This window comes from Gouania willdenowi, chromosome 6 (assembly GCF_900634775.1).
Source record: "Gouania willdenowi chromosome 6, fGouWil2.1, whole genome shotgun sequence".
Classification (NCBI taxonomy): domain Eukaryota; kingdom Metazoa; phylum Chordata; class Actinopteri; order Blenniiformes; family Gobiesocidae; genus Gouania; species Gouania willdenowi.
The window spans coordinates 46048601-46069008 of NC_041049.1; the positions used below are offsets into that span (position 1 = coordinate 46048601).

Below are 20408 nucleotides of genomic sequence, written 5' to 3' on the forward strand. Positions count from 1 at the left end.
GTTAGTATTCTAGCTGCAGCATTCTGAATTAACTGGAGACTTTTTAGTGAGTTACTAGAACATCCTGACAATAGGGAGATACAGTAATCTGGTCTAGATGTAACAAATGCATGGATTAATTTTTCAGCATCAATCTGGGCCAAGATATTCCTGATTTTAGAGATATTACAGAGGTGGAAGAAGGCTGTCCTTGTGATTTGTTTAATATGAGAGTTAAAAGATAAGTCAGTATCAAAGACAACGCCTACATGTTTCACTGTGGTGCTGGGTGACAGAGTAATGGCGTCCAGAGACACTATTTGTTCTGATAATTTCTCTCTAAGGTGTTTTGGACCAAATAAAATCACTTTGGTTTTATCCTGGTTAAGAAGGAGAAAGTTACGGCTGTCTTTAAGACAAGCCTGGAGTTTAATAAGTGATGAGTTTCATCTGATTTTATTGAGAGATAAAGCTGTGTATCCTTCGCATAGCAATGGAAATTTATTTATGTAAATGTGAATTTACTGATAATTTTACCTAGTGGAAGCATATATAATGTAAAGAGTATTGGTCCCAAAACTGAACCTTGAGATTGGATATTGGCCTATGATTGGACAAGTCACTTGGATCAAGGGTTGGTTTCTTAAGGAGAGGTTTGCACAAACGTATATGTTGTAGAAACACCTTGTGTGTGAGACAAATATGAGCTCTTTGTAAAAAGGTGTGCAGTGCAGAGGAAACAGTGGCAGCAGACTGGAGAGGATAAGCAGAGTGAGACGTTGGAGGTTCTCTTCATGAAACTAGCCCATTAAAAGAAGAACAGCCAAGGGTTGCCAAACACACACACACACACACACACACACAAAGTTGCACAAACAGAGCTGTAAGTCGGGGAAAGTTAAAGATGAAAGCATCTCCTGCTGTCTGATGTAACCATGCAGGGGCTCACTTTACAAAATCACATATAAAAGAAAAAGAATTAAGCTATTCCCATGCCCCCAATGCTAATGTGTTATGGGCGTCTCCCGCAGGAATTGGATTCAGATAAAGACGGAGAGAATAGGAGTAAAACAGATATATAATGATAGGTTTATCCTCTGAGTTGTTGCTTTGGGAGGGTGTCGGGCAGTGTGATGGAGCGCAATTTTGGATTTCACTGCATTTCGCCTAACAGAGCAGCACGAAAGAATAATTGGAAAATTAGATTTTTTTTTGGTGCTCATTTTCGTAATTCTGTGTATTTTTTGTTCTCATTTTGTGTTCGTTTTGTAAATTTTTTGTCATTCTGTGTTGAAATGAAGTGGCTCTGATGGCTCCATTGAACATGTGAGCATCATTCACCCACATCTCCTAAAAAGAAGAAGAGTCGGATGAGCCACTCCATTAGGTGGATCTTCAGCTGCATCCGGCCCCAGTAAAAAAAAAAAAAAAAAAACTGTTATGTACATTACACTTTCTCTCTATTATTTAATTTTATTACATTTACTGTATGTGTGTAAACCTTTCACTGTTCATCTCTTTAACTTTATATGCTTGTTTCTTTCTGTCATTTTTCACAATTGAATGATAAACTAAACTCTTTTAAACCACATTATTATTTCTTCTTCTTCTAAGCCCTGCCAGTTATTTACTCCTCTCCCTCTCTCACACACACACACACACACACACACACTTTATTGTAAAGAAAAGGATTTGTAAATATTTGTAGATGTCATTTTTTACATTGTTGTTTTCATCATGGTCTTGTACATATGTTGCAAATTAAAAAAAAAAAAAAAAAAAAAAAAAAACACAAAACATGTGTACAATATTATATAAGATATGGTATCATTAATGACTCTATTACAACCACTCCATAAATATCAACAGTTCTGTTTTTAGAACTTAAAACCCTATAGATATTAAACCCAATAAAAAAAAAAAAAATATATATATATATATATATATATATATATATATATATATATATATATATATATATTATTATTATTATTATTATGACAGGGCTTATGTTTCACAGGATTAGTGCACAAAGTGTCATGATGAACCACCTCAGATATTTTTATACTGCATTTTATAATGTGGACAATTTTATTTTATTGCTATTTTCTTTGTTTTTTTATTTTTATTTTTTTTTAAAGTAATTCTGTGTATTTTTGCTGTTTTGTGTGTTTTTTTATTCATTTTGTGGATTTACTTTGGGGGCCACAAAAAACTAAACCATAGGCTGCATGTGGCCGCCACTTGCCAATGTCTGTTCTGAAGTATAAACCCAAATATAACGCACATATAGAACAGTGAATCAACAAACTATAACCTTTTTAATGCATTTCTTCTTTTTTTTGGTGTTAAACATTAAAATTAAATCAAAATTATGCAAAGCAGAAGTATTCCTACTGAACTGTTTCCAACTCTCCATTCTTTTCCACTCCGTGTCCTCTGAGTTGTTGCTTTGGGAGGGTGTCGGGCAGTCGAGCGTAATTTTGGATCTTACTACATTTGGCCTAACAGAGCAGCACGAGAGAATAATTGGAAAATAAAAATTTAGTACATCGTTGTATTTTAACAGGTCACAGAAAATTAGAGCCCAAAAATGTGTTTAAATAGAAAGAAATATGTGGTTTGTTTCACAGTAAAAAATAAAATGAAGCAATAACAAATGCCAGACGGCAAACAAAAATAAAAACATGTATTTTGAATTGAGGGAATGGTTTATTTTAGCCGAGTTTAGAAATAGAACCGAGGCCGAAAGAGCAGAGTAAAGAAAAAAAGAAACAAAGATAAGCTTTGGCATTAGACGTCTTCGTTTGTCAACGCTCACTAACCGACCCATTCTTGTAAATAACAATGAGTCCCAGTCTGCTCACTGACAGCTAGGGATGTAACGATTAATCGTAAGGCAGTTAAAAATCGATTCATAGGTATCACGGTTGATATCGATTTTCTGAAAATTGAATCGCAGTATCCACAAGTGTAGGCGGTGGGCGGAGCCTGCTAATACTTTCTTTCTGGCTGCCTTCTACTCTTAAATATGTTAATAAATGATTCATTACCCCTTAAGCACCGAAAGAATATCTGTAATATTACTTGAATATCTGTAAAAGTCACGTTTTTCTATTAGCTCTGTCTGCTAGCATAGCTTCTCTTCTTCACTGCAAGATATCTGCATGCCAACCGACCACTGTGTTACCAGCGCCCTCTGCTGGTCCAAACAAATATGACGTAAATCAGTGCAATGACGTTTTTTTTTTTTTTTAAGTCCAATTTTTAAGGCACAAAATACATTTTCAGTTGCACTTTTAAAAGAAAAAGAACTATTATGCAGTTTTGCATTGTTTATTATAGAACCAGAATTTAAATTAATAGGCTTCATTTTCATTTGTATTATTCCTTTATTTATTTCATTCAAGATTTATTTTTAGTTAAATTGCATTGTTTTGAATAGTTTATCAAGGAATTCTTTTGACAATGAAAAATAAAAGGAAAATAATACAGTATTTTCTAGCCCCATTTCTAGCCCCATTTTGTAAAATAAATCGTGAGAGAATCGTATCGTGAACCCAGTATCGTGAATTGAATCGTATCGGGAGTTGAGTGAATCGTTACATCCCTACTGACAGCACAACATGACATTTAGCTTTGAAACCTTAAACATTGGCCTGGGACTCCCACACAAACACAGAACGTTGAAAAAAAACAACCTTCAAAAAGGCACACACGATGACGTTGCTATGACAGATGCTTTATAAACACAAGTCAAGGTTAAACACAGACAGTCAATTACACTTTGATTAGCTCCCACTGCAATCTGCCATCTGCAATTATAAATCAAACCAAGACAAAAGATATGTACCGCGCCAAACAAATAAAGCGTTACTTGTTGATCCCGTAATCACATTTGCGATGAAAGTCACATTATGTTGTGATTATACATCAGCCGCTTTGTTCTCCTCGAGTGCCCTGTAGCACAGCCACTGAGAATTACAGAAAAATGACGAAGCCATTTCACTGCTAAGCCCTAATAGAACCTTGACTAACCCATGACCTTGAATAACCCACACTACACAAACACACAGGAGTAGAGATTGTGCATCGCCTGTAGACCTTAGCTTTCTAATAGCACCCACTCAGGGACAGGAAATGGAGAAAAACCCTATTTGGTGCCTTGGTGAATGAAACAAGATGGAGGATTTACTCCAAATTTAATTCCAAACACTGGAAAAAACAAAATGTCTACCTTGTAGCCATTCAAAACTTTTTAGCTTTAGCTTCTTCTTTTTTCTATTGTTCCTGCGTGTGTGTATAGCCAGTAGTTTATACTGTAGCAATAAAATGTATTGTACTCTTGCATCTCCTCGTATTGGAATATTTATGTCAAAGTTTCATTTATTCAGACAACTGAGCTTCAGGAAGTTTACTTTTCTGTGATGTATGTTTTTTGGAGTCATGTGTTTTTGAAGCCTTTTTGTATATTTTTGAGCATTTCTGTTGTTGTTTTGTGTACTTTTTGTATAAATATTTTGTAGTTTTTTGTTTTATTTTACTCATTTCATGTATTTTTATTATAAATATCTTACGTGTGGTGAGGGCGTGTGTGTGTGTGTGTGTGCTCCCGTGAAATGTTTGAAACACTGATAACCAAACTCCATAGACATTTTAGCACCAATCAGAAAAGTAACAAAACTGCGCAAAACAAAATGTAAAGCTCCAAACTACATGAGTGAGTAAGTAAATGAAAGTATGATCTACACATCGGTCGTGTTTGTTTTTGTAAACAAAAATCATTGTTTACCTTCGAACCGAGTGGTCAGAGCTTAGCTTCCATGCACGGCACCACAGAGAATCCGCAGTTTTCTAGATGGAGTATTGAACAGGTTAAACAGCTCTAGCAAGAACTTGCTAGAACTAAGGCTGGAATATTTGTTTTAAATATTATTTGATAAAAAAGCGTCATCGGCCAAGGATGTTGTCATGCTTTCACAAATTGGCAAACACACTCCAATGATGATTGAGGTAAATTGAGTGCACTTCCTCATTCTACAGCTCCAAAAAAAAAGGCTTCACGTGAAGTCAACAAAATTGACAAAATGCCATATGGCATCAGAGATTCAGCAATGACAAGCAATCTTTGATGATTAATTTCTCTTCCTCCTCAGTATTCAACAAAGATGCAGAAAATAATTGTGTGGGAATATTAGCAGAACGGGGTATTGCAGCAGCAGTTTAACAATGCTATGTGAGCTGAAAAGTAAACAGTGTATTCTGACTCATTTTACCAATAGGTAAAATCCCCATCGGATATTCAGAGGATTGAGCCAGAGTAAAAATCTTATAGAGGACAATAAAGCTAATGCTATCTTCTTTTCATTGAGCTTTACAAAGGTTTGTAGTTGATCTGGTTTCCTGGAGCATGAAACAGTGACTGCCAATCACATCAACTTTAAAGGAATTCCAAGTTAAAACGGAACAGAGATCTTTCGGACACAAACATTAATGTAGGTTGGGCCTCCGTTTTTCCATTTCAAAACTCTGTTTTAGAGTTTACCTATTTCCATGTCACTTTACACTTTTCCATTTCATCATCTTTCCCTGTTTAGATCACTTTATTGTCTATTACACTTCCAGAAATCATACCAAACATACTAAATGGGGTTAATATAGTCACTACTGTTAATAATTTTATACTTCATACACTTCACGTTACGTTGAAATCATGCAAGGTACTGTTGCAAGGGGCGACATTAGCCTCACTGCTAACCCTCAGCCACCACTTTAAAGGCAAAAATACCATACAGCATGATCACTAGCTCAACCGAAACATGTAGTGAGAGATTCTGAATGGGAATATGGGCGGAATCTTCTTGGATATTTGTCTGTCACACTTTTGAAAGATTCAATCAACCGTTTTCAAATAAAAAATGGCGCATAAATGCGTGATCTTGTCACATTGGGAGCCTGATTGCTTTTTCTGTTTCATAACATGGATTCTGTTTTGCTGTGATCACGGAAAACTGAAGCCTCTGTGAATGCAATTTAAAACGCAAGATGATTGAGATAATTTAATACTCGGAAGGATCTACTTTTGGACAGAGCAATTTCAATTGTAAACTTGTAGGATGATTGTGTTCACTGGAATAACAAGAAGGTAATACATTAGGCTCTGAATGACGGACAAAAAGTTTTCTTTAACAAAGTAACAAAAGAGGAACCTGAAATGATTTGACAAAAAAAATAAAAAATTACTTGGAAAGGATAAAGGTGGATTTATGATAATGCATAACCTATATGCACATTTCCATGAAGTAATCAAATTCAGAGGATTGTGCAGTAAGACAAAGATGTATGCAAATCAAGTTAATCCTCAAATAGAGTAACCAGAAAAAACCAAACCATAAAAACACGATATTGAATACTGAGGCCAAATCTGTTGATATTCATAGAAACAAACATCAATGAAAACGGAAAACCAAGGAATTCTCAAATTTTCCACTGAAAATATTGTTTCTAAATTTAATCTGAAGGCAAATACAGCTCCTAAAAAACATTTTATGAGCGAACTTGAAAGCAAAACTTCACAAGTTAATGAACTAACAGCATCATTATTAAAAGTAACAAGCCACTCTCAGAGCCTGCCTAATTATCCCTGTCTATTTCTGACACCAGTTTGGAAACACAAATGTCTGCCAGGGTATTTGGAAGTAATGCATGCTCTACTTGAGCAGCGAGAAAGCAAGGGGTGGGGTGGGGTGCGGGGGGGAGGGCTTTGGGCAATCTGGTGCGTTTCCAGGATGGCCCCAAAGTGTCGTGCCAGCCTGTGGGATGCTCAGCTTTGATGTAAAATCATTATTTAATGCTGATGCTTTCCTAACGCACGAGCCGCCGTCCCATGTTGTCATCATCCATAGCGCAACAGAGGTATGAATTAAACATTTAAAAGATTGAGTCAGACATACAAACACTGTTTATATCATATTGGTTAAGTAACGCAAAAAAAAAAAGATGAGAGAACTTACATTGCCATGGTTGATAAACCCGTGTTCCCTAGCGATGCGGTCTGCTTCTTCTAATCCCCCTCTTATCTCGACAGCCCAAGTGTTGGTGAAGACCTCTGCAGCGTGAGTCCTCCTCTGTTTAGCTGTTAGCAGGACAGGCCCCGCTAATATGAGTAGCAGTGCTACCCTGGCATCCATTAAAAGGACAACTCTTCACAGGGCCGGATCCGTCTGTTGCCGCTTCACCTGACAGCAGCAAAGTAGAACAGTGACCTGGAGGTGAGAGAACAACAGATGCTTTGAAACAAAAGACTGGCTTTCTTAATGGATTCACTTTTTGGTTTGGTTTAACTTTTTTTTTTCTTCTTTTTTTTTTATAACTTTGTCTGCACATGCTGTCGAAGGTCAACACTACGAGAAGTGCCATCTTTTTAAGACAGCACTTCATATTTTGTTATTAAATCTTTTTTTTGTTTTAATTGCACAATTGTGACCATCACCAGCCTTCCCTAAGGAAGGAAGAAACACTTTATTAAAGGGAGGATATAAAAAGATAGGGCAGTGTTACACCTAGGTGAGGGGGAAGGGAACAGGGAAGAGGGAGTCAGGGTAGGAAATGGAAGTGGTGGGCAAGAGTTGAATGTTTTAAAGTGAGAGTGAGATGTGATTTTATAGTGCATATTATGCTTCTTGTGTTGTGTAATCAGTTCAGCCAATATGGTGACAAGTGTGGAGAAACTGAAGTGGGTGACACGGCATCCAGCCTAAGTATAATGGTGGTGGCCGTGAACAGACGGAAGGAGTGAGTGGTTATACATAAAACTGGTTTAATTTCTACAGAAAACTTCTAGAACAGAGGTGTTGGGCCACAATCTCAGAATTTCAGCAAGAGCACTCAGAGAGCGCAAACCTCCGCCAACCACCAAATCTTTTCTTTTCCAGATACTGGCAGTTATCTGGATCAATGATCCTGCTCATAGTACCATAATCATTCACACTTTAAATGCTTGGAAAATGATATCCCCATGAATAATCATACAGTAGGTCTAAATGTATGGGCACTCTCTTTTTGCTGTAAAAATTGCGATAAATTCGACAATCTAGAGCCAATCATGACGAAAATTGGTGGGGTAAATAAGGAATTAATCCAACATACCTCAGTCAAATTTCATAAAGATTGGTGAAATATAAACTGATAATATGATGGGTTTTTTTTTTTTATTTGGCCAATGTTGAGTTTGGGATTTTTTGATTTTTGAAACTGATGCAGAATCTGTATATTGATCGGGATCCCCTCCAAAATGTAATAAAATCTTCCAAAAATAATGAATCCGCTGTTCCTTGTCCTATTATCAACATTTCCTGAAAATGTTATCAAAATCCGTTCATTACTTTTCAAGTTGTCGCGTACACAAACAGACAAATAAACACAAACAAACTGACCAACATACTTTCAACCGTTTTCATTTTTGAAAGTAACAAACAAACGCTGCTGAAAATATTACTTGCTTGGCAGAGGCAATAAAGACAATAGAGGGTTTATTCTGCTTTTGTTGTTGCTTTCTACATTTTTCTTTCATTTTGTGTGTTTTTGTGTTTGTTTTGTGTGTTATTGGAGTCATTAAGTATTTTTTTTGGGGTTGTTTTGTGTATTTTTGTTGTTGCTTTGTATATTTGTTATTCCGTGTTTGGGAGTAAGTTCATGTATTTTCATTGTCCTTTTGTGTGCATCTTTTATTTTTCCATGTTTTTTTTTTTAAATAAGTAATTCTGTGTATTTTGGCAGTTTTGTGTGTTTTTGGTGTCATTTTGTGTATTTGCTTTGGAAACCACACAAAACTGCATGTAACCCATCTAAAATCCAAATATAAAACATTAGGACATCAAACTAAAACCTTTTTAATGCATTTCTTCTGTTTTTATTGTTGAACTTTAAAATACATCAAAATTATGCAAAGCAGAAGTATTCCTACAAACTATTTACAACTCTCCATTCTCTTTTCCACACCACAAATTGATAATGTATGATAATGATATACAGCTGGCATGTTGCTGCGACACAGGAAGAGCTGCAAGCAAACTGTTATGCAACTAATGACAAATCCAAAGACAAGGCTTCTTATGAAGAAACTCAGATACTGCATTGTAGTCTAGGATGTTCAAAAATCCTCACTTTAGCAAACTAAATTATATAAACCTAAAAAGCTAAAGAAAAAAAAGAAAAGAAAAGGGAGACATTAAAGGAAGGTGGTAATACTCAGAAACAATGTATTTATTTGTTGTACTTTGACTGAAAAGGAATCTGTGAGTCATGGATCGAACTGAGAGACTTGAGTTACGAATTCAGAATGAGAGGTTAGATAATGTTTGGTTTTTAACCCAAATACCAAAGAGAACTATGACCGGATTGGAAGAAAAAGAAATATGTTTGAAAAATGAAGGAAAATGTTTGATGTTCAATTATGGAAAGCTGTTTGAGCATAAATTTGATATTAGTGAAATCAACAAAAGTTAAGCTCTACTAGTTCTCACATGGGGAGTATTTTCATTCTAGTGCGTGAGTAGACTTTACTAGTAAACAGTGATGTGCAGTCAGGGTAGGTAAGGTAGGCAGTGCCTACCCAAGGGTGAATTGATCTTTTGATTATTTGTTTTCATTATCATATAACTATAATTTATTTTTCAATTTCCGATGGCCTACAGTACCTATAAGTTTGAAAGTGTCAGCATTTTGTGCTTTTCATAGCCCAAATTACTAAACACCGCTATTTCCCGACCCCTCTCATATTTCAGAGACGCTGCACAAGTCTCACTCCGCTGTAAGCCACACCCTCTCCCAAAGGCACATTGCTGCTCTGCCTCTGGCGGTCATAGTCTGTGTTTATAAGTGTTTGCGCATGCGCAGTCAATTCCCCAATATAAAAACCATTTACGTAAAAAGGAAAATAGCTATGCTGCCTTCGGATGTAATCGTGCTATGCTAAATGCTATACATACACAGTGCATTAGTGAATTGATACAGCGCGGCCTGTTACATTCTCTAGCTAGTAGGCGGGATAACACTACAGGCAGGATGACGATAAAGAAACTTTCTTTTGAGGAAAAACTTTTAAAAGATGGGAGACCAACACCTGAGCTACCAGCCCTTCAGCAAAGGTAAGGTCAGAAAATTGTTGGTACTTTCTACAGTGAATGGTACAAAAGGAAGGATTGGCTTTGTGGATGCTCCTCACTGAGGCTGGTCTGAGTTGTTGTTGTTGCCGTCATTTTCTCCGTGTTTCTGTGTTTCCAACACAAACAACGGCGGTGCTGCCGTGTCATGGGACATTTCTTGTTCGGAGAGTATTGAGGCTGCTTTTAAATAATTGTTTGTTTCTTTAATGGTGCCTGCCTACCCAACGCTAGTGCTCACGGCACTTCACTGCGAGTAAATCAATATTGTCTACTTTTGTGTTAGTAGTAGTAGTAGTAGACTAAAGGTGGAACGAGATGTCGTGCTGCAGGATTTTTACAAAACTAAAACGTCACAAGATGGACGTTGGATCGTGATCTCAGTGTATTGCCCCTCCTATACTAGTAACACAAAATCGTCTACTTGTAGAACATTTTGCTTTACTAGCAGGGTTTACTTGTGCACTACTGCAAAAAAAACCTTTGTGAGTAGAACAAAAAGTTCTACGAGTACACTCAAAATCTCACTAGTAGCACTAGTTGGCTAGTAGGACTAGTAAAGCAAAAAGATTCACTAGTAGTACTAGTAGACCTAAAGCTAATGCAGTAGGAGAGATTATAACCAATTCCAGCTCCCTGATTGGTTGTAATACTTTGCAAGCCTGAATTTGCTTCTCTCGCCCCCGGCCACTTATTACCATATGACTACTACTACAAGTGACATTATTTGCTTCACTAGTAAAGTCTACTTGGCATAAATAAACCAAAATTGAGTAAATGTACTCCAAAACTGAGTACTTGTAGAGCTTAATAATGGTTGATATCACTGATGTCAAATGTATGCTCAAACTGCTTGCCAAACACAAAAAAACCTTTACTAGTAGAACTACCTTTTGGTTTACTGTTTCTACTTGTACATCCAAAATCTCACTTGTAGCACTAGTTGACGGTTTTTAGTCTACTAGTAATACTAGTGAAGCTAAAAGACTCATTAGTAGACCTAATGCAAATTAAGTACAAGGGATTAGAACCATTTCTGGCTCCCTGATTGGTTGTAATATTTTCAAAAGCTGAATTTGTTTTTCCCCACTTATTGGCATATAAGGCTTAGTAGTAGTAATAGTGACACTTTTTTGCTTTACTAGTTAAGTGCACTCGTAAACCAAATTGAGTATTAGTCGAGCTTGACTATGGTTGATAATCACTAGCTGGGTTTCTATTACCCTTGGAAATGTACAAAATCTAAACAGCACAATAAAAACTGGTAATGGAAACACCAGAATTTTGACAAAACACTCAAATATCACTAAAAAGTTTTTACACTTTCATGAGGAAGTATTTCAGACATTCGATGTTGAAATATATTGAAAAAGAGCTATGAAAACACTTTTTCTGCAAATATACGTAAGAGAACATGACGTACCTGGTCATATGACCATTTCTCCTCAAAAAAACTTGGCGCGGGAGGAGACTAAGCATTATATGTCAATGTTCCTGTCCTGCAGTGAAGTTTCGTGGGATGAGATTTCACAAATGAGGCTCCAATACTTATAAAATTCAATGAAAACACATTGAAAGCGCAACTACACTTTGTCGACATTTAGAAATACCGCTTTTATTTTGTGAAAATCTGTAATGGAAACAGCAACAGATATCTCATTTATGCACAAACATCTTGCCATATTCAACATGCGGGAGAATTTTCCCATCATCTTTTGTCACCAGCGAAGTTCCATCTCTCTTTAAAAATCCCATCCTGTCTTCGACACACTCCCATGAATAATGTTGGATGCCTGTAGTATCTTCTTTTGTCTTTTCCCTGAGTTTCAGACTGACTTAATGATGCAAAGATCAAAGCGAGAGGGAGACATACCATCTGTTACACGACTGCTTCTTTACAAACCACAGACGTGGTAAGTAGAGATGTTGAGCTGGCCATGAGCTGTCTGCTCACATATTTCATAAAAGAAATGACACTATGGAGGGAGATGATACAATGTAATTTATGATGGATTTACAGAACACCGAAGCTCATTTCAGACACATTTGGGTAAACATGGTGTAGAACAAAGCTTTATTAGCCAATAATAACTACACCCATGGTTACCATCTATACTAATGCAGTTTCACAGCTGAAGAGTTGCTTTTATCTCATTCACTCTGAGTGGGATTCACTTTGCTTTTACAGGTGGGTTGCTTTGCCTTAATGGTACCTTTTAGAGCCACAATATCAGAATATCATCTTAGCATTTAGAATAATGACAAATATCAGGATTAATACAAGAAATAATAAAGGTTTGTTTTTGTAGTTTTTTTGTCATTTTGTATGTTTTTGTAGTCAATTTGTTTATTTTTCTCTCATTTTGTGAGTTTGTTTTGTGTATTACTGCAGTTATTATGTGCATTTTTTGGTTGTTTTGTGTTTTTGTGCTGTTGCATTCTATTTTTTGTGTCATTCTAAGTATTATTATTATTTTTTTTTATGTTTTTATAGTCAATGTGTATATTTTTGTCTTATTTTGTGCGTCATTGGAGTCATTGTGTGCATTCTTTGATCGTTTTGTGTGGTTCTTTAGTCATTTTGTGTACCTGTGCTGTTGTTTTCTATATTTTGTGTCATTCTGTGTATTTTGTTTAATTGTTAAACATGTTGTTTTGTACGTTTTTGTAGTAAATCTGTGTATTTACTTTTCATTTTTGTGTGTTTGCTTTGTTTGCTATTAGAGTCATCGTGTTTTTCGAGTCAATATGTGCATTTTTGTTGTTGCTTTTTATATTTTGTGTCATTCTTTGTATTAGTTTGTTTTTTGTACGTCCTGAGTCATTTGGTCTATTTTTGTTGTTCTTTTGTGCAATTTTAATACTTTGGGGCTTTGCTGAGGCCAAAAAAACAAAATTAAACTGAGGGCCGCCAGTTGCCCATGTCAGGTCTAGATTAATTATTATGCCTTAAAAATTGTGACCCGATTGCTTTAAATTCGCCTCAAAAATTAAAACTCATTTTTCAAAGTTCTTTAATAGAAATCTAAAAAATTAATGAATTCCATTACCATGTATTCACTTAAACTAACCTCTTTTTATTGGCTTGGAAACACTTAAATCCTTCATATCAGTGTCGGTGGCTTCACAGATACAGCTGAGAGTGGGTGTGATACGAGCGCAGCAGGAGAGCTGCTGGAAACATGACCAGGTGCTGTCACTCAACTCATGGAGCAATTCTGAGCTCATTATTGCTGGGCTGAAGCAACAAAAACAACAGTGGGGTGTCTGCTGTCACTAAGGTGGTCGGGAAGGAACGACTGTGTGGGAAATGAGAGGTGGAGAGAGAAACAGAAAGAGCAAAGGATAAGAGTCATCTGAGGTTTTCTTTTTCCTTCCTGTAGAAAACAAGGATATCTAAACACAACCCTCTCCCAACCCTGTACAGAGACCTGAAAGGAAATAAAAAAAATGTTCTTACCACGGAGGGCAACTGGTGGCACGAGGGCCATATGTGCCCCTCGGTTTAATTTTGTGTCCCCCCACCCAAAAAAAAAACAAAAAACTGAACAAAATGACTCCAAAGATTTTACAAAAAATATACAAAACAAGAACAAAAACTCCAAAAATACATAAAAACACATAAAACAAGAACAAAAATACATAAAATTGTCACAGTTTGTGGATGTGGACCCATATGCAGAGACAGATGGAGGCAGCAGGCAGGGAGAATGTTGGCGATTCCAGTGCATTTTTATTTTAAATCTAACAAAAAAACCCAAATTCAAAAACCCAAGGGAGGTACAGGGAAAACTGGGAGCAGGAGACAAAACGCAGCAGCACACGAGGAGGGGAACATTGATGACAAACCAGCAATAGTTCTGGCTACGTTCACACTGCAACCCTTAATGCTCAATTCCCATTTCTTGCTCAGATCTGATTTTTTATTTGTCTGTTCACGTTACCATTTAAAATGTGGCCTGTATCAGACTCCAGTGTGAACGGTTTGCGGCTCCAATCTGATCCGCATGCGCGTTGACGCGTTTGTCTCAAAGTTTTTGTGCAGTGGAACCAGAGAATGAATGAGCAGGTGGAGAGGAGGATGAGGACAAAAAAAAGACAAATATTTTGCTTTGGCTTATCGTGGTGCTGATTTGCTCTTAAACACAGATCTTTTATGATATGAACCTTCACTTTTATACATATTATTTGTTTATTGAGGACTCAATTGAGTATTGTTTATTCTCAGTGATGAACAATTAAGATTTATATTAATAAAGGAGGAAGCTCTGCCATTATGACATCCTCTCCACCAAGTTCATCTCCGCTGGGTTCACTCGTGGTTGGACCCATATGCAGAGACAGATGGAGGCAGCAGGCAGGGAGAATGTTGGTGATTCCAGTCCATTTGTATTTCAAATCTAACAAATAACCCAAATTCAAAAACCCAAGGGAGGTACAGGAAAAACTGGGAGGAGGAGACAAAACGCAGCAGGACATGGTTGTTTTGTGTTTTTGTGCTGTTGCATTCTATTTTTTGTGTCATTCTAAGTATTATTATACTTAGGGTAACATTGATGACGAAACTGCAATCATTCTGAGCCTACGTTACAAATCTAGATTGGATTCATCTCTGTTAGCTGGCTTCAACTAACCAAACATTCCCTGTCAGACAGGAGCTGTCTTACAAACGTTGGTCACCTATGATCACAACATGTTAATTGATTACAGCCTCGCTACGTGTGCGTGCACATGAAAGGGGTGGAGATTGCAGCGTCTGACCAATCAACGGAGAGAACTAGCAGACTGAGCGTCTTTACAATGAATGGAGGAACAGCTTATGCTCTTAAAGAAATATAATGAATAGAAATCCATGATGACTAGGGATGTAACGATTCACTCAACTCCCGATACGATTACATTCATGATACTGGGTTCACGATACGATTCTCTCACGATTTTTTCATTTACAAAATGGGACTGTAGACAAATTTTTTTTTTGGGGAAAATACTGTATTATTTTCCTTTTATTTTTCATTGTCAAAAGAATTCCTTGATAAACTATTCAAAACAATGCAATTTATCTAAAAATAAATCTTGAATTAAATAAATAAAGGAATAATACCAATGAAAATGAAGCCTATTAATTTAAATTCTGGTTCTATAATAAACAATGCAAAACTGCATAATAGTTCCTTTTCTTTTAAAAGTGCAACTGAAAATGTATTTTGTGCCTTAACAATTGGACTTTAAAAAAAAAAAAAAAAAACGTTATTGCACTGATTTACGTCATATTTGTTTGGACCAGCAGAGGGCGCTGGTAACACAGTGGTCGGTTGGCATGCAGATATTCTAGCAGTGAAGAAGAGATGCTATGCTAGCAGACAGAGCTAATAGAAAAACGTGACTTTTACAGATATTCAAGTAATATTACAGATAATCTTTCGGTGCTAAAGGGGTAAGGAATCATTTATTAACATATTTAAGAGTAGAAGGCGGCCAGAAAGAAAGTATTAGCAGACTCCGCCCGCCGCCAACACTTCCGGATAGCGCCCTCTGCTGGTTAAAAAAAGTACTGCGATTCAATTTTCAGAAAATCGATATCAACTGTGATACCTATGAATCGATTTTTAACTGCCTTACGATTAATCGTTACATCCCTAATGATGACAGTGAAAAGAAACAGTTAATTAGTTCAGCACACAGCATGAGGCGGAGCTTTTATACTCGCTCAGATCTGATCCACTTCATAACTCGGTACCGACCAGGTTGCTGAAGTTTGAAATGATTAATAATTAAAATCCATAATTCAGACCAAAGACAACACTGTTGATACAGAAAAGGCAGGAATGAGAGAACTCAGGCAGGAAGCTGCTGACACTGTGAATGTGAAGAAGCCTGTGATTATTTATGATATGAATCCAATGGATGATAAACGGACAGAGCTCTGCAGTTAAACTTTATTACAGCACACACGTTTTTCATTTAAGTACACCTATTTATCACACACACTGGGATAGGAGATGAGAGCACATTGTTTAACTGTAGTATAGAGTATGTCCCTGCTGAGGTGGTCAGCGTATGAAAGAATGAATGAAGGAATGAATAAATGAATGAATGATTTCACCTGTCCGCGTATACGATGACACAGGCTTCATCAGTTGACTGTAGATCAGTCCAGCAGATAGAAATCTATATCTTTTCTAAAGGATGTCATCGGTAAATGAAAGGATTGTATTTATAATTAATAGAAACAAGAACAAAAACACACAACAACTTTGAGAACACAAAATGACAAAAAAAAAATAATAAATAAATAAAATACAAACTGACTGATAAAACACAAAACGTCAACAACAAAAATACACACAAACACAACAATGAGAACATAAAAAACAACAAACAAAACATTAAACAACCACAAAACACACAACATTACACAAAATGAGAGGAAAATATGCAAAAAATACATGAATGTGGATATTGTGGCCCTCAAATAAGACAAAATGCATTGTTGCCCTTACTGTAAGAAAAGTTGCCCATCTCTGCCTGCAGTACATCAAACGCCATAAAACTAAGATGAGACTTCAAAAATTATTATTTTTTTGTCTGCAAAGAAAGGCTAGCGATCTTTATGTAATCATTTTCTTGTTGCGTTCTTGGCAGATCTACCTTGAAAAGTGATACTTAACCCTCCAGCTGTTCAAGTGAGGCTCTGTAACAAAGCCACAGTGAATCATGTCCTTGACATGAGGAGGAGAATTAAACTCATGCATTAACACTGTACCGAAAATCCTATTTCAAAAATATAGAAATTTGAAAACGTTGGTTTATTGTTTTTATACTGATCAGCAATCAGTAAACAAAATATTTGTTCCTTCAACAAACAGTGATAAAATTTCTGTGAAGACGTACCTGCACATTTTAGTGAAAAAGCAGAAAAGGTTTTGAAAAAAACTTTTCCGTCCACACTGTGTCCTTATTTGATCAAAAATGATCATCTCCAGCAGCTTTAAAAAATAATTCACTGAGTTAATGTAACACCTCTTAGCATTTCCTTTTAGGATTTGACATAAACCTGGATTTTGTATTGGAGTAAATAAAATAATAATCCAGTGAAGCTTTATTTTAAGAATAATTGCAATAACACGTCATTATGTGAACCGGCATCAAATGCTGGAACAAGAAGAGTATCAGATTCATTTTTTCAAATGTGATTTTTACGCACTTTCTTCCAACAACTGACTCATCATCATCATCAACAGCAGAAGCCTTATGAGAACCAACCATGCAAATGGTTGTTTTTCTCTGTGATTATTGTATGGAGAAAATATCAAATTCATCAGAATAAAAAGGGAATCGACTGCTGATGGGGGCGAGGAGGCACAGCTTCCATTCGTAATGATAAACAACACCAAGCTGTGACAGACCATATGCAGCTCTCCAGCTTAATATAAAGCTATAACCACCAGCCAAATCAACACCCACCAGGTGCTCTGCAGTGCCCTCTCACAGAGAACCCAGGCATGCAACCGAGCAGCAGGATTTGTGCAGCCAAGTGTCATCTCCTGCAAAGGAAAAATGCTCCAAGTTGGACAGTGATTGGAAACACACCAGTGCCGAATGGGCATGTTGTTGTTCTCCGTCAGGACAGGACAGCGGTCGGCAGCTGCAGCGAAACACTTAGTGAACACAAGTGATGCTCAGAGAACGGCAACTTTTATGATTTAATGTAATCCGAGGGCCACTCTATCAACAATCATGTCAACACTTAGAAAAATGACCAATCTGAGCATTAACACAGGAAAGAACAAAGAGTTTGTGTGGTTTAGTTTTCATTGTGTTTGTTTCTGTCATTTAGTTGTGGTTGTATTTACTTTGATCTTTGCGTACATTTTTGGAGTAACTGTAATTTTGTTGTATATTTTGATTTTCTCTGTCATTTTTGTGTATTTTTGTTGTGGTTTTATTTACTTTTCTGGTTTTCTTTTGTCTTTGTTCATATTTTTAGAGAAATTGGGTGTATTTTTGTAGTATTTTGTGATTTCCTGTCATTTTTGTTTACTTTTCTGGTTTGCTTTTGTCTGTGTGTGTGTTTTTTGAGTCCATTTGTGCATTTTTGTTGTAATTTGCAATTTCCTCTGTCACTGTTGTGTATTTTTGTTGTGGTTTAATTTACTTTTCTGGGGGGTATTTCATCAAAGTATTCTTAATAGAGCCAGGTCTACGGTTTAAACCTGGTTAAGCCATTCCATCAAACTATCAAACTTTTCTCAGCTTGGAGCTCCCCAGCTGAGCCAAGCCAGCTGACAGCATTTAGCTTAAGTGCACGTCTTCATAAGACCCACGAGATCGATCACAGATTTAATGATTAGAGACGTGAGGGTGCATGCACTGCATCTTTTACAATGTGAGTATTTGATGAATAGTTTGTAGAACTCAGCACTAAACATTAAATTCCAATGAACAGAGGGAGCAGCGGTAATGTGTGCATCGCTGGAAAACATATCCAACACTTCAGACGCTCTCGGTGCAGGTGCAGCGATAATGTATTTTAGTCATTGGGGAGCCTTAGTGCTCTGCCCTGTGACTGCCCATGAAGCCCCTCCCTTTCTGTATATTCAGAGCTGTCTCATTATTAATCTCTGATCTATGAATGGACACATTTATGCCGTGCGGTAAACGGAGGAGATGGATACGCACGTATCCCTATTACTGATGGTTTAAACACAGAGACTGTGATCATCTCATTAAAAAGTACGATACACATTAAACACGTAATAACGATTATATCATTATTTCGATATCGATTTAAAATAATATTTAAACATTTACCATGATATTCTGTTTAATTTCTTTTTAAAGTATCATATTAAAGCAGTATTAAAAAAAAGATCTTTATTGAGTGTTTTAAAGCATCACTAAATGACTTCTTTAATAATGATGACGTGGTTTTATGAGAGTGCGTCTACAGCTTAAGCCCAGCCTGCTGTTTAAACCTGGTCGGGAGCAGGTTTGACCCACGACTGTGTTACTATGGTAACCAAGGTGTTTCCTCGTTGATGAAACGACCGTTCCAGTTAGAACCCGGCATAATGGAGCCAGGCTCTCAGGTTAAACCTGGACTTAAACCTGAGCTGAGTTTGATGAAATACCCCCCTGGTTTTCTTTTGTCTTTGTGTGTATTTTGGAGTAACTGTGTATTTTGCGATTTTCTCTGTCATTTTTGTGCATTTTTAGTCGTTGCGTGAAACTTTTGGTTAACCTATAAATATTTATGATATTTTTTGTTGGTGCCTTTTTATGTTCATGTATATTTTCATAGTCATAGTTTGTGTTTTTTTTTTTTTTTTTGTTGGTCATTTTGCTTATTTACTTTTGGGGTCACAAAAAGACCCAGCCAGGGCCGCATGTGGCCCCCAGGCCACCTGTTGCCTATGCCTGCTCTGTGAAATAAGCATCAGCACCATGACTGAGTGTCACTGAGGCCTGATGCGTTTAAATCAGAATCATAATCAGAAAATACTTTATTAAACCCCCGTGGAGTAATTAGTACAATACAACCCCTTCAAACAAACAAAACAAAAACATATTTTGTAAGAGAACATCAAACCAATTCTAGTCTGCTATCTTAATCTTGACATCGTGTTCCACAAGCTGCTTTACTTTGACGTCTGATTTAAAGATAACGCGTCGTGCACTTCACAAGTTTCACATTCTACTTCTTAATCAATGTGTTAAATACTAAATGTAGCGTAACGCACCATGTGATATGCTTGGAGCTCTGATTTTTCCCAGTGCTGCTGAACCTTGACATTACCAGTTATTGAGCCCCCATGTGGTATTTGCATGAGGAGCTCACCTAACATTGTTTATGTCTAACATGTGATTGGCTTTTTTAGCTTTATTAGGGCATGCAGGGATTCTCTTCACATAACACCATACACATTATAAAGCAGATCGGGGGCCATATGTCGCCCTTTGTCTAATTTTGTGTGGCCACCAAAGTTAATGTACAAAACAACAGCAGAAATGAATAAAATGAACAAAATGACTGCAAAAAATACATAAATAAAACACAAAATTACAGAGAATACACAAAATAACAACAAAATACACAAAATGAATCCAAATAACATAGGAAAGTATGGAAAAATATACATAAGCACAACAAAAACACACACAATTACTTAAAAAAACACACAATGACTATCACAAAATACACAACACAACAGAAAAATATACAAAATGAAAACAAAACTACACAAAGGTGACAGCAAAAAAAAA

At 36.5% G+C, this 20408-nt stretch overlaps 1 protein-coding gene across 1 annotated transcript in view; it reads right to left on the reverse strand.

Moving 5' to 3' along the window:
* The window catches only part of furinb (furin (paired basic amino acid cleaving enzyme) b), a 196648-nt gene that overhangs the window by 159068 nt on the left and 17172 nt on the right, over positions 1-20408 (reverse strand). The window contains exon 2 of the mRNA XM_028449435.1: positions 6993-7244. Coding sequence (XP_028305236.1) covers positions 6993-7169 — 177 coding nt within the window. The 5' untranslated portion in view covers positions 7170-7244. The remainder of the gene's footprint in view (positions 1-6992; positions 7245-20408) is intronic.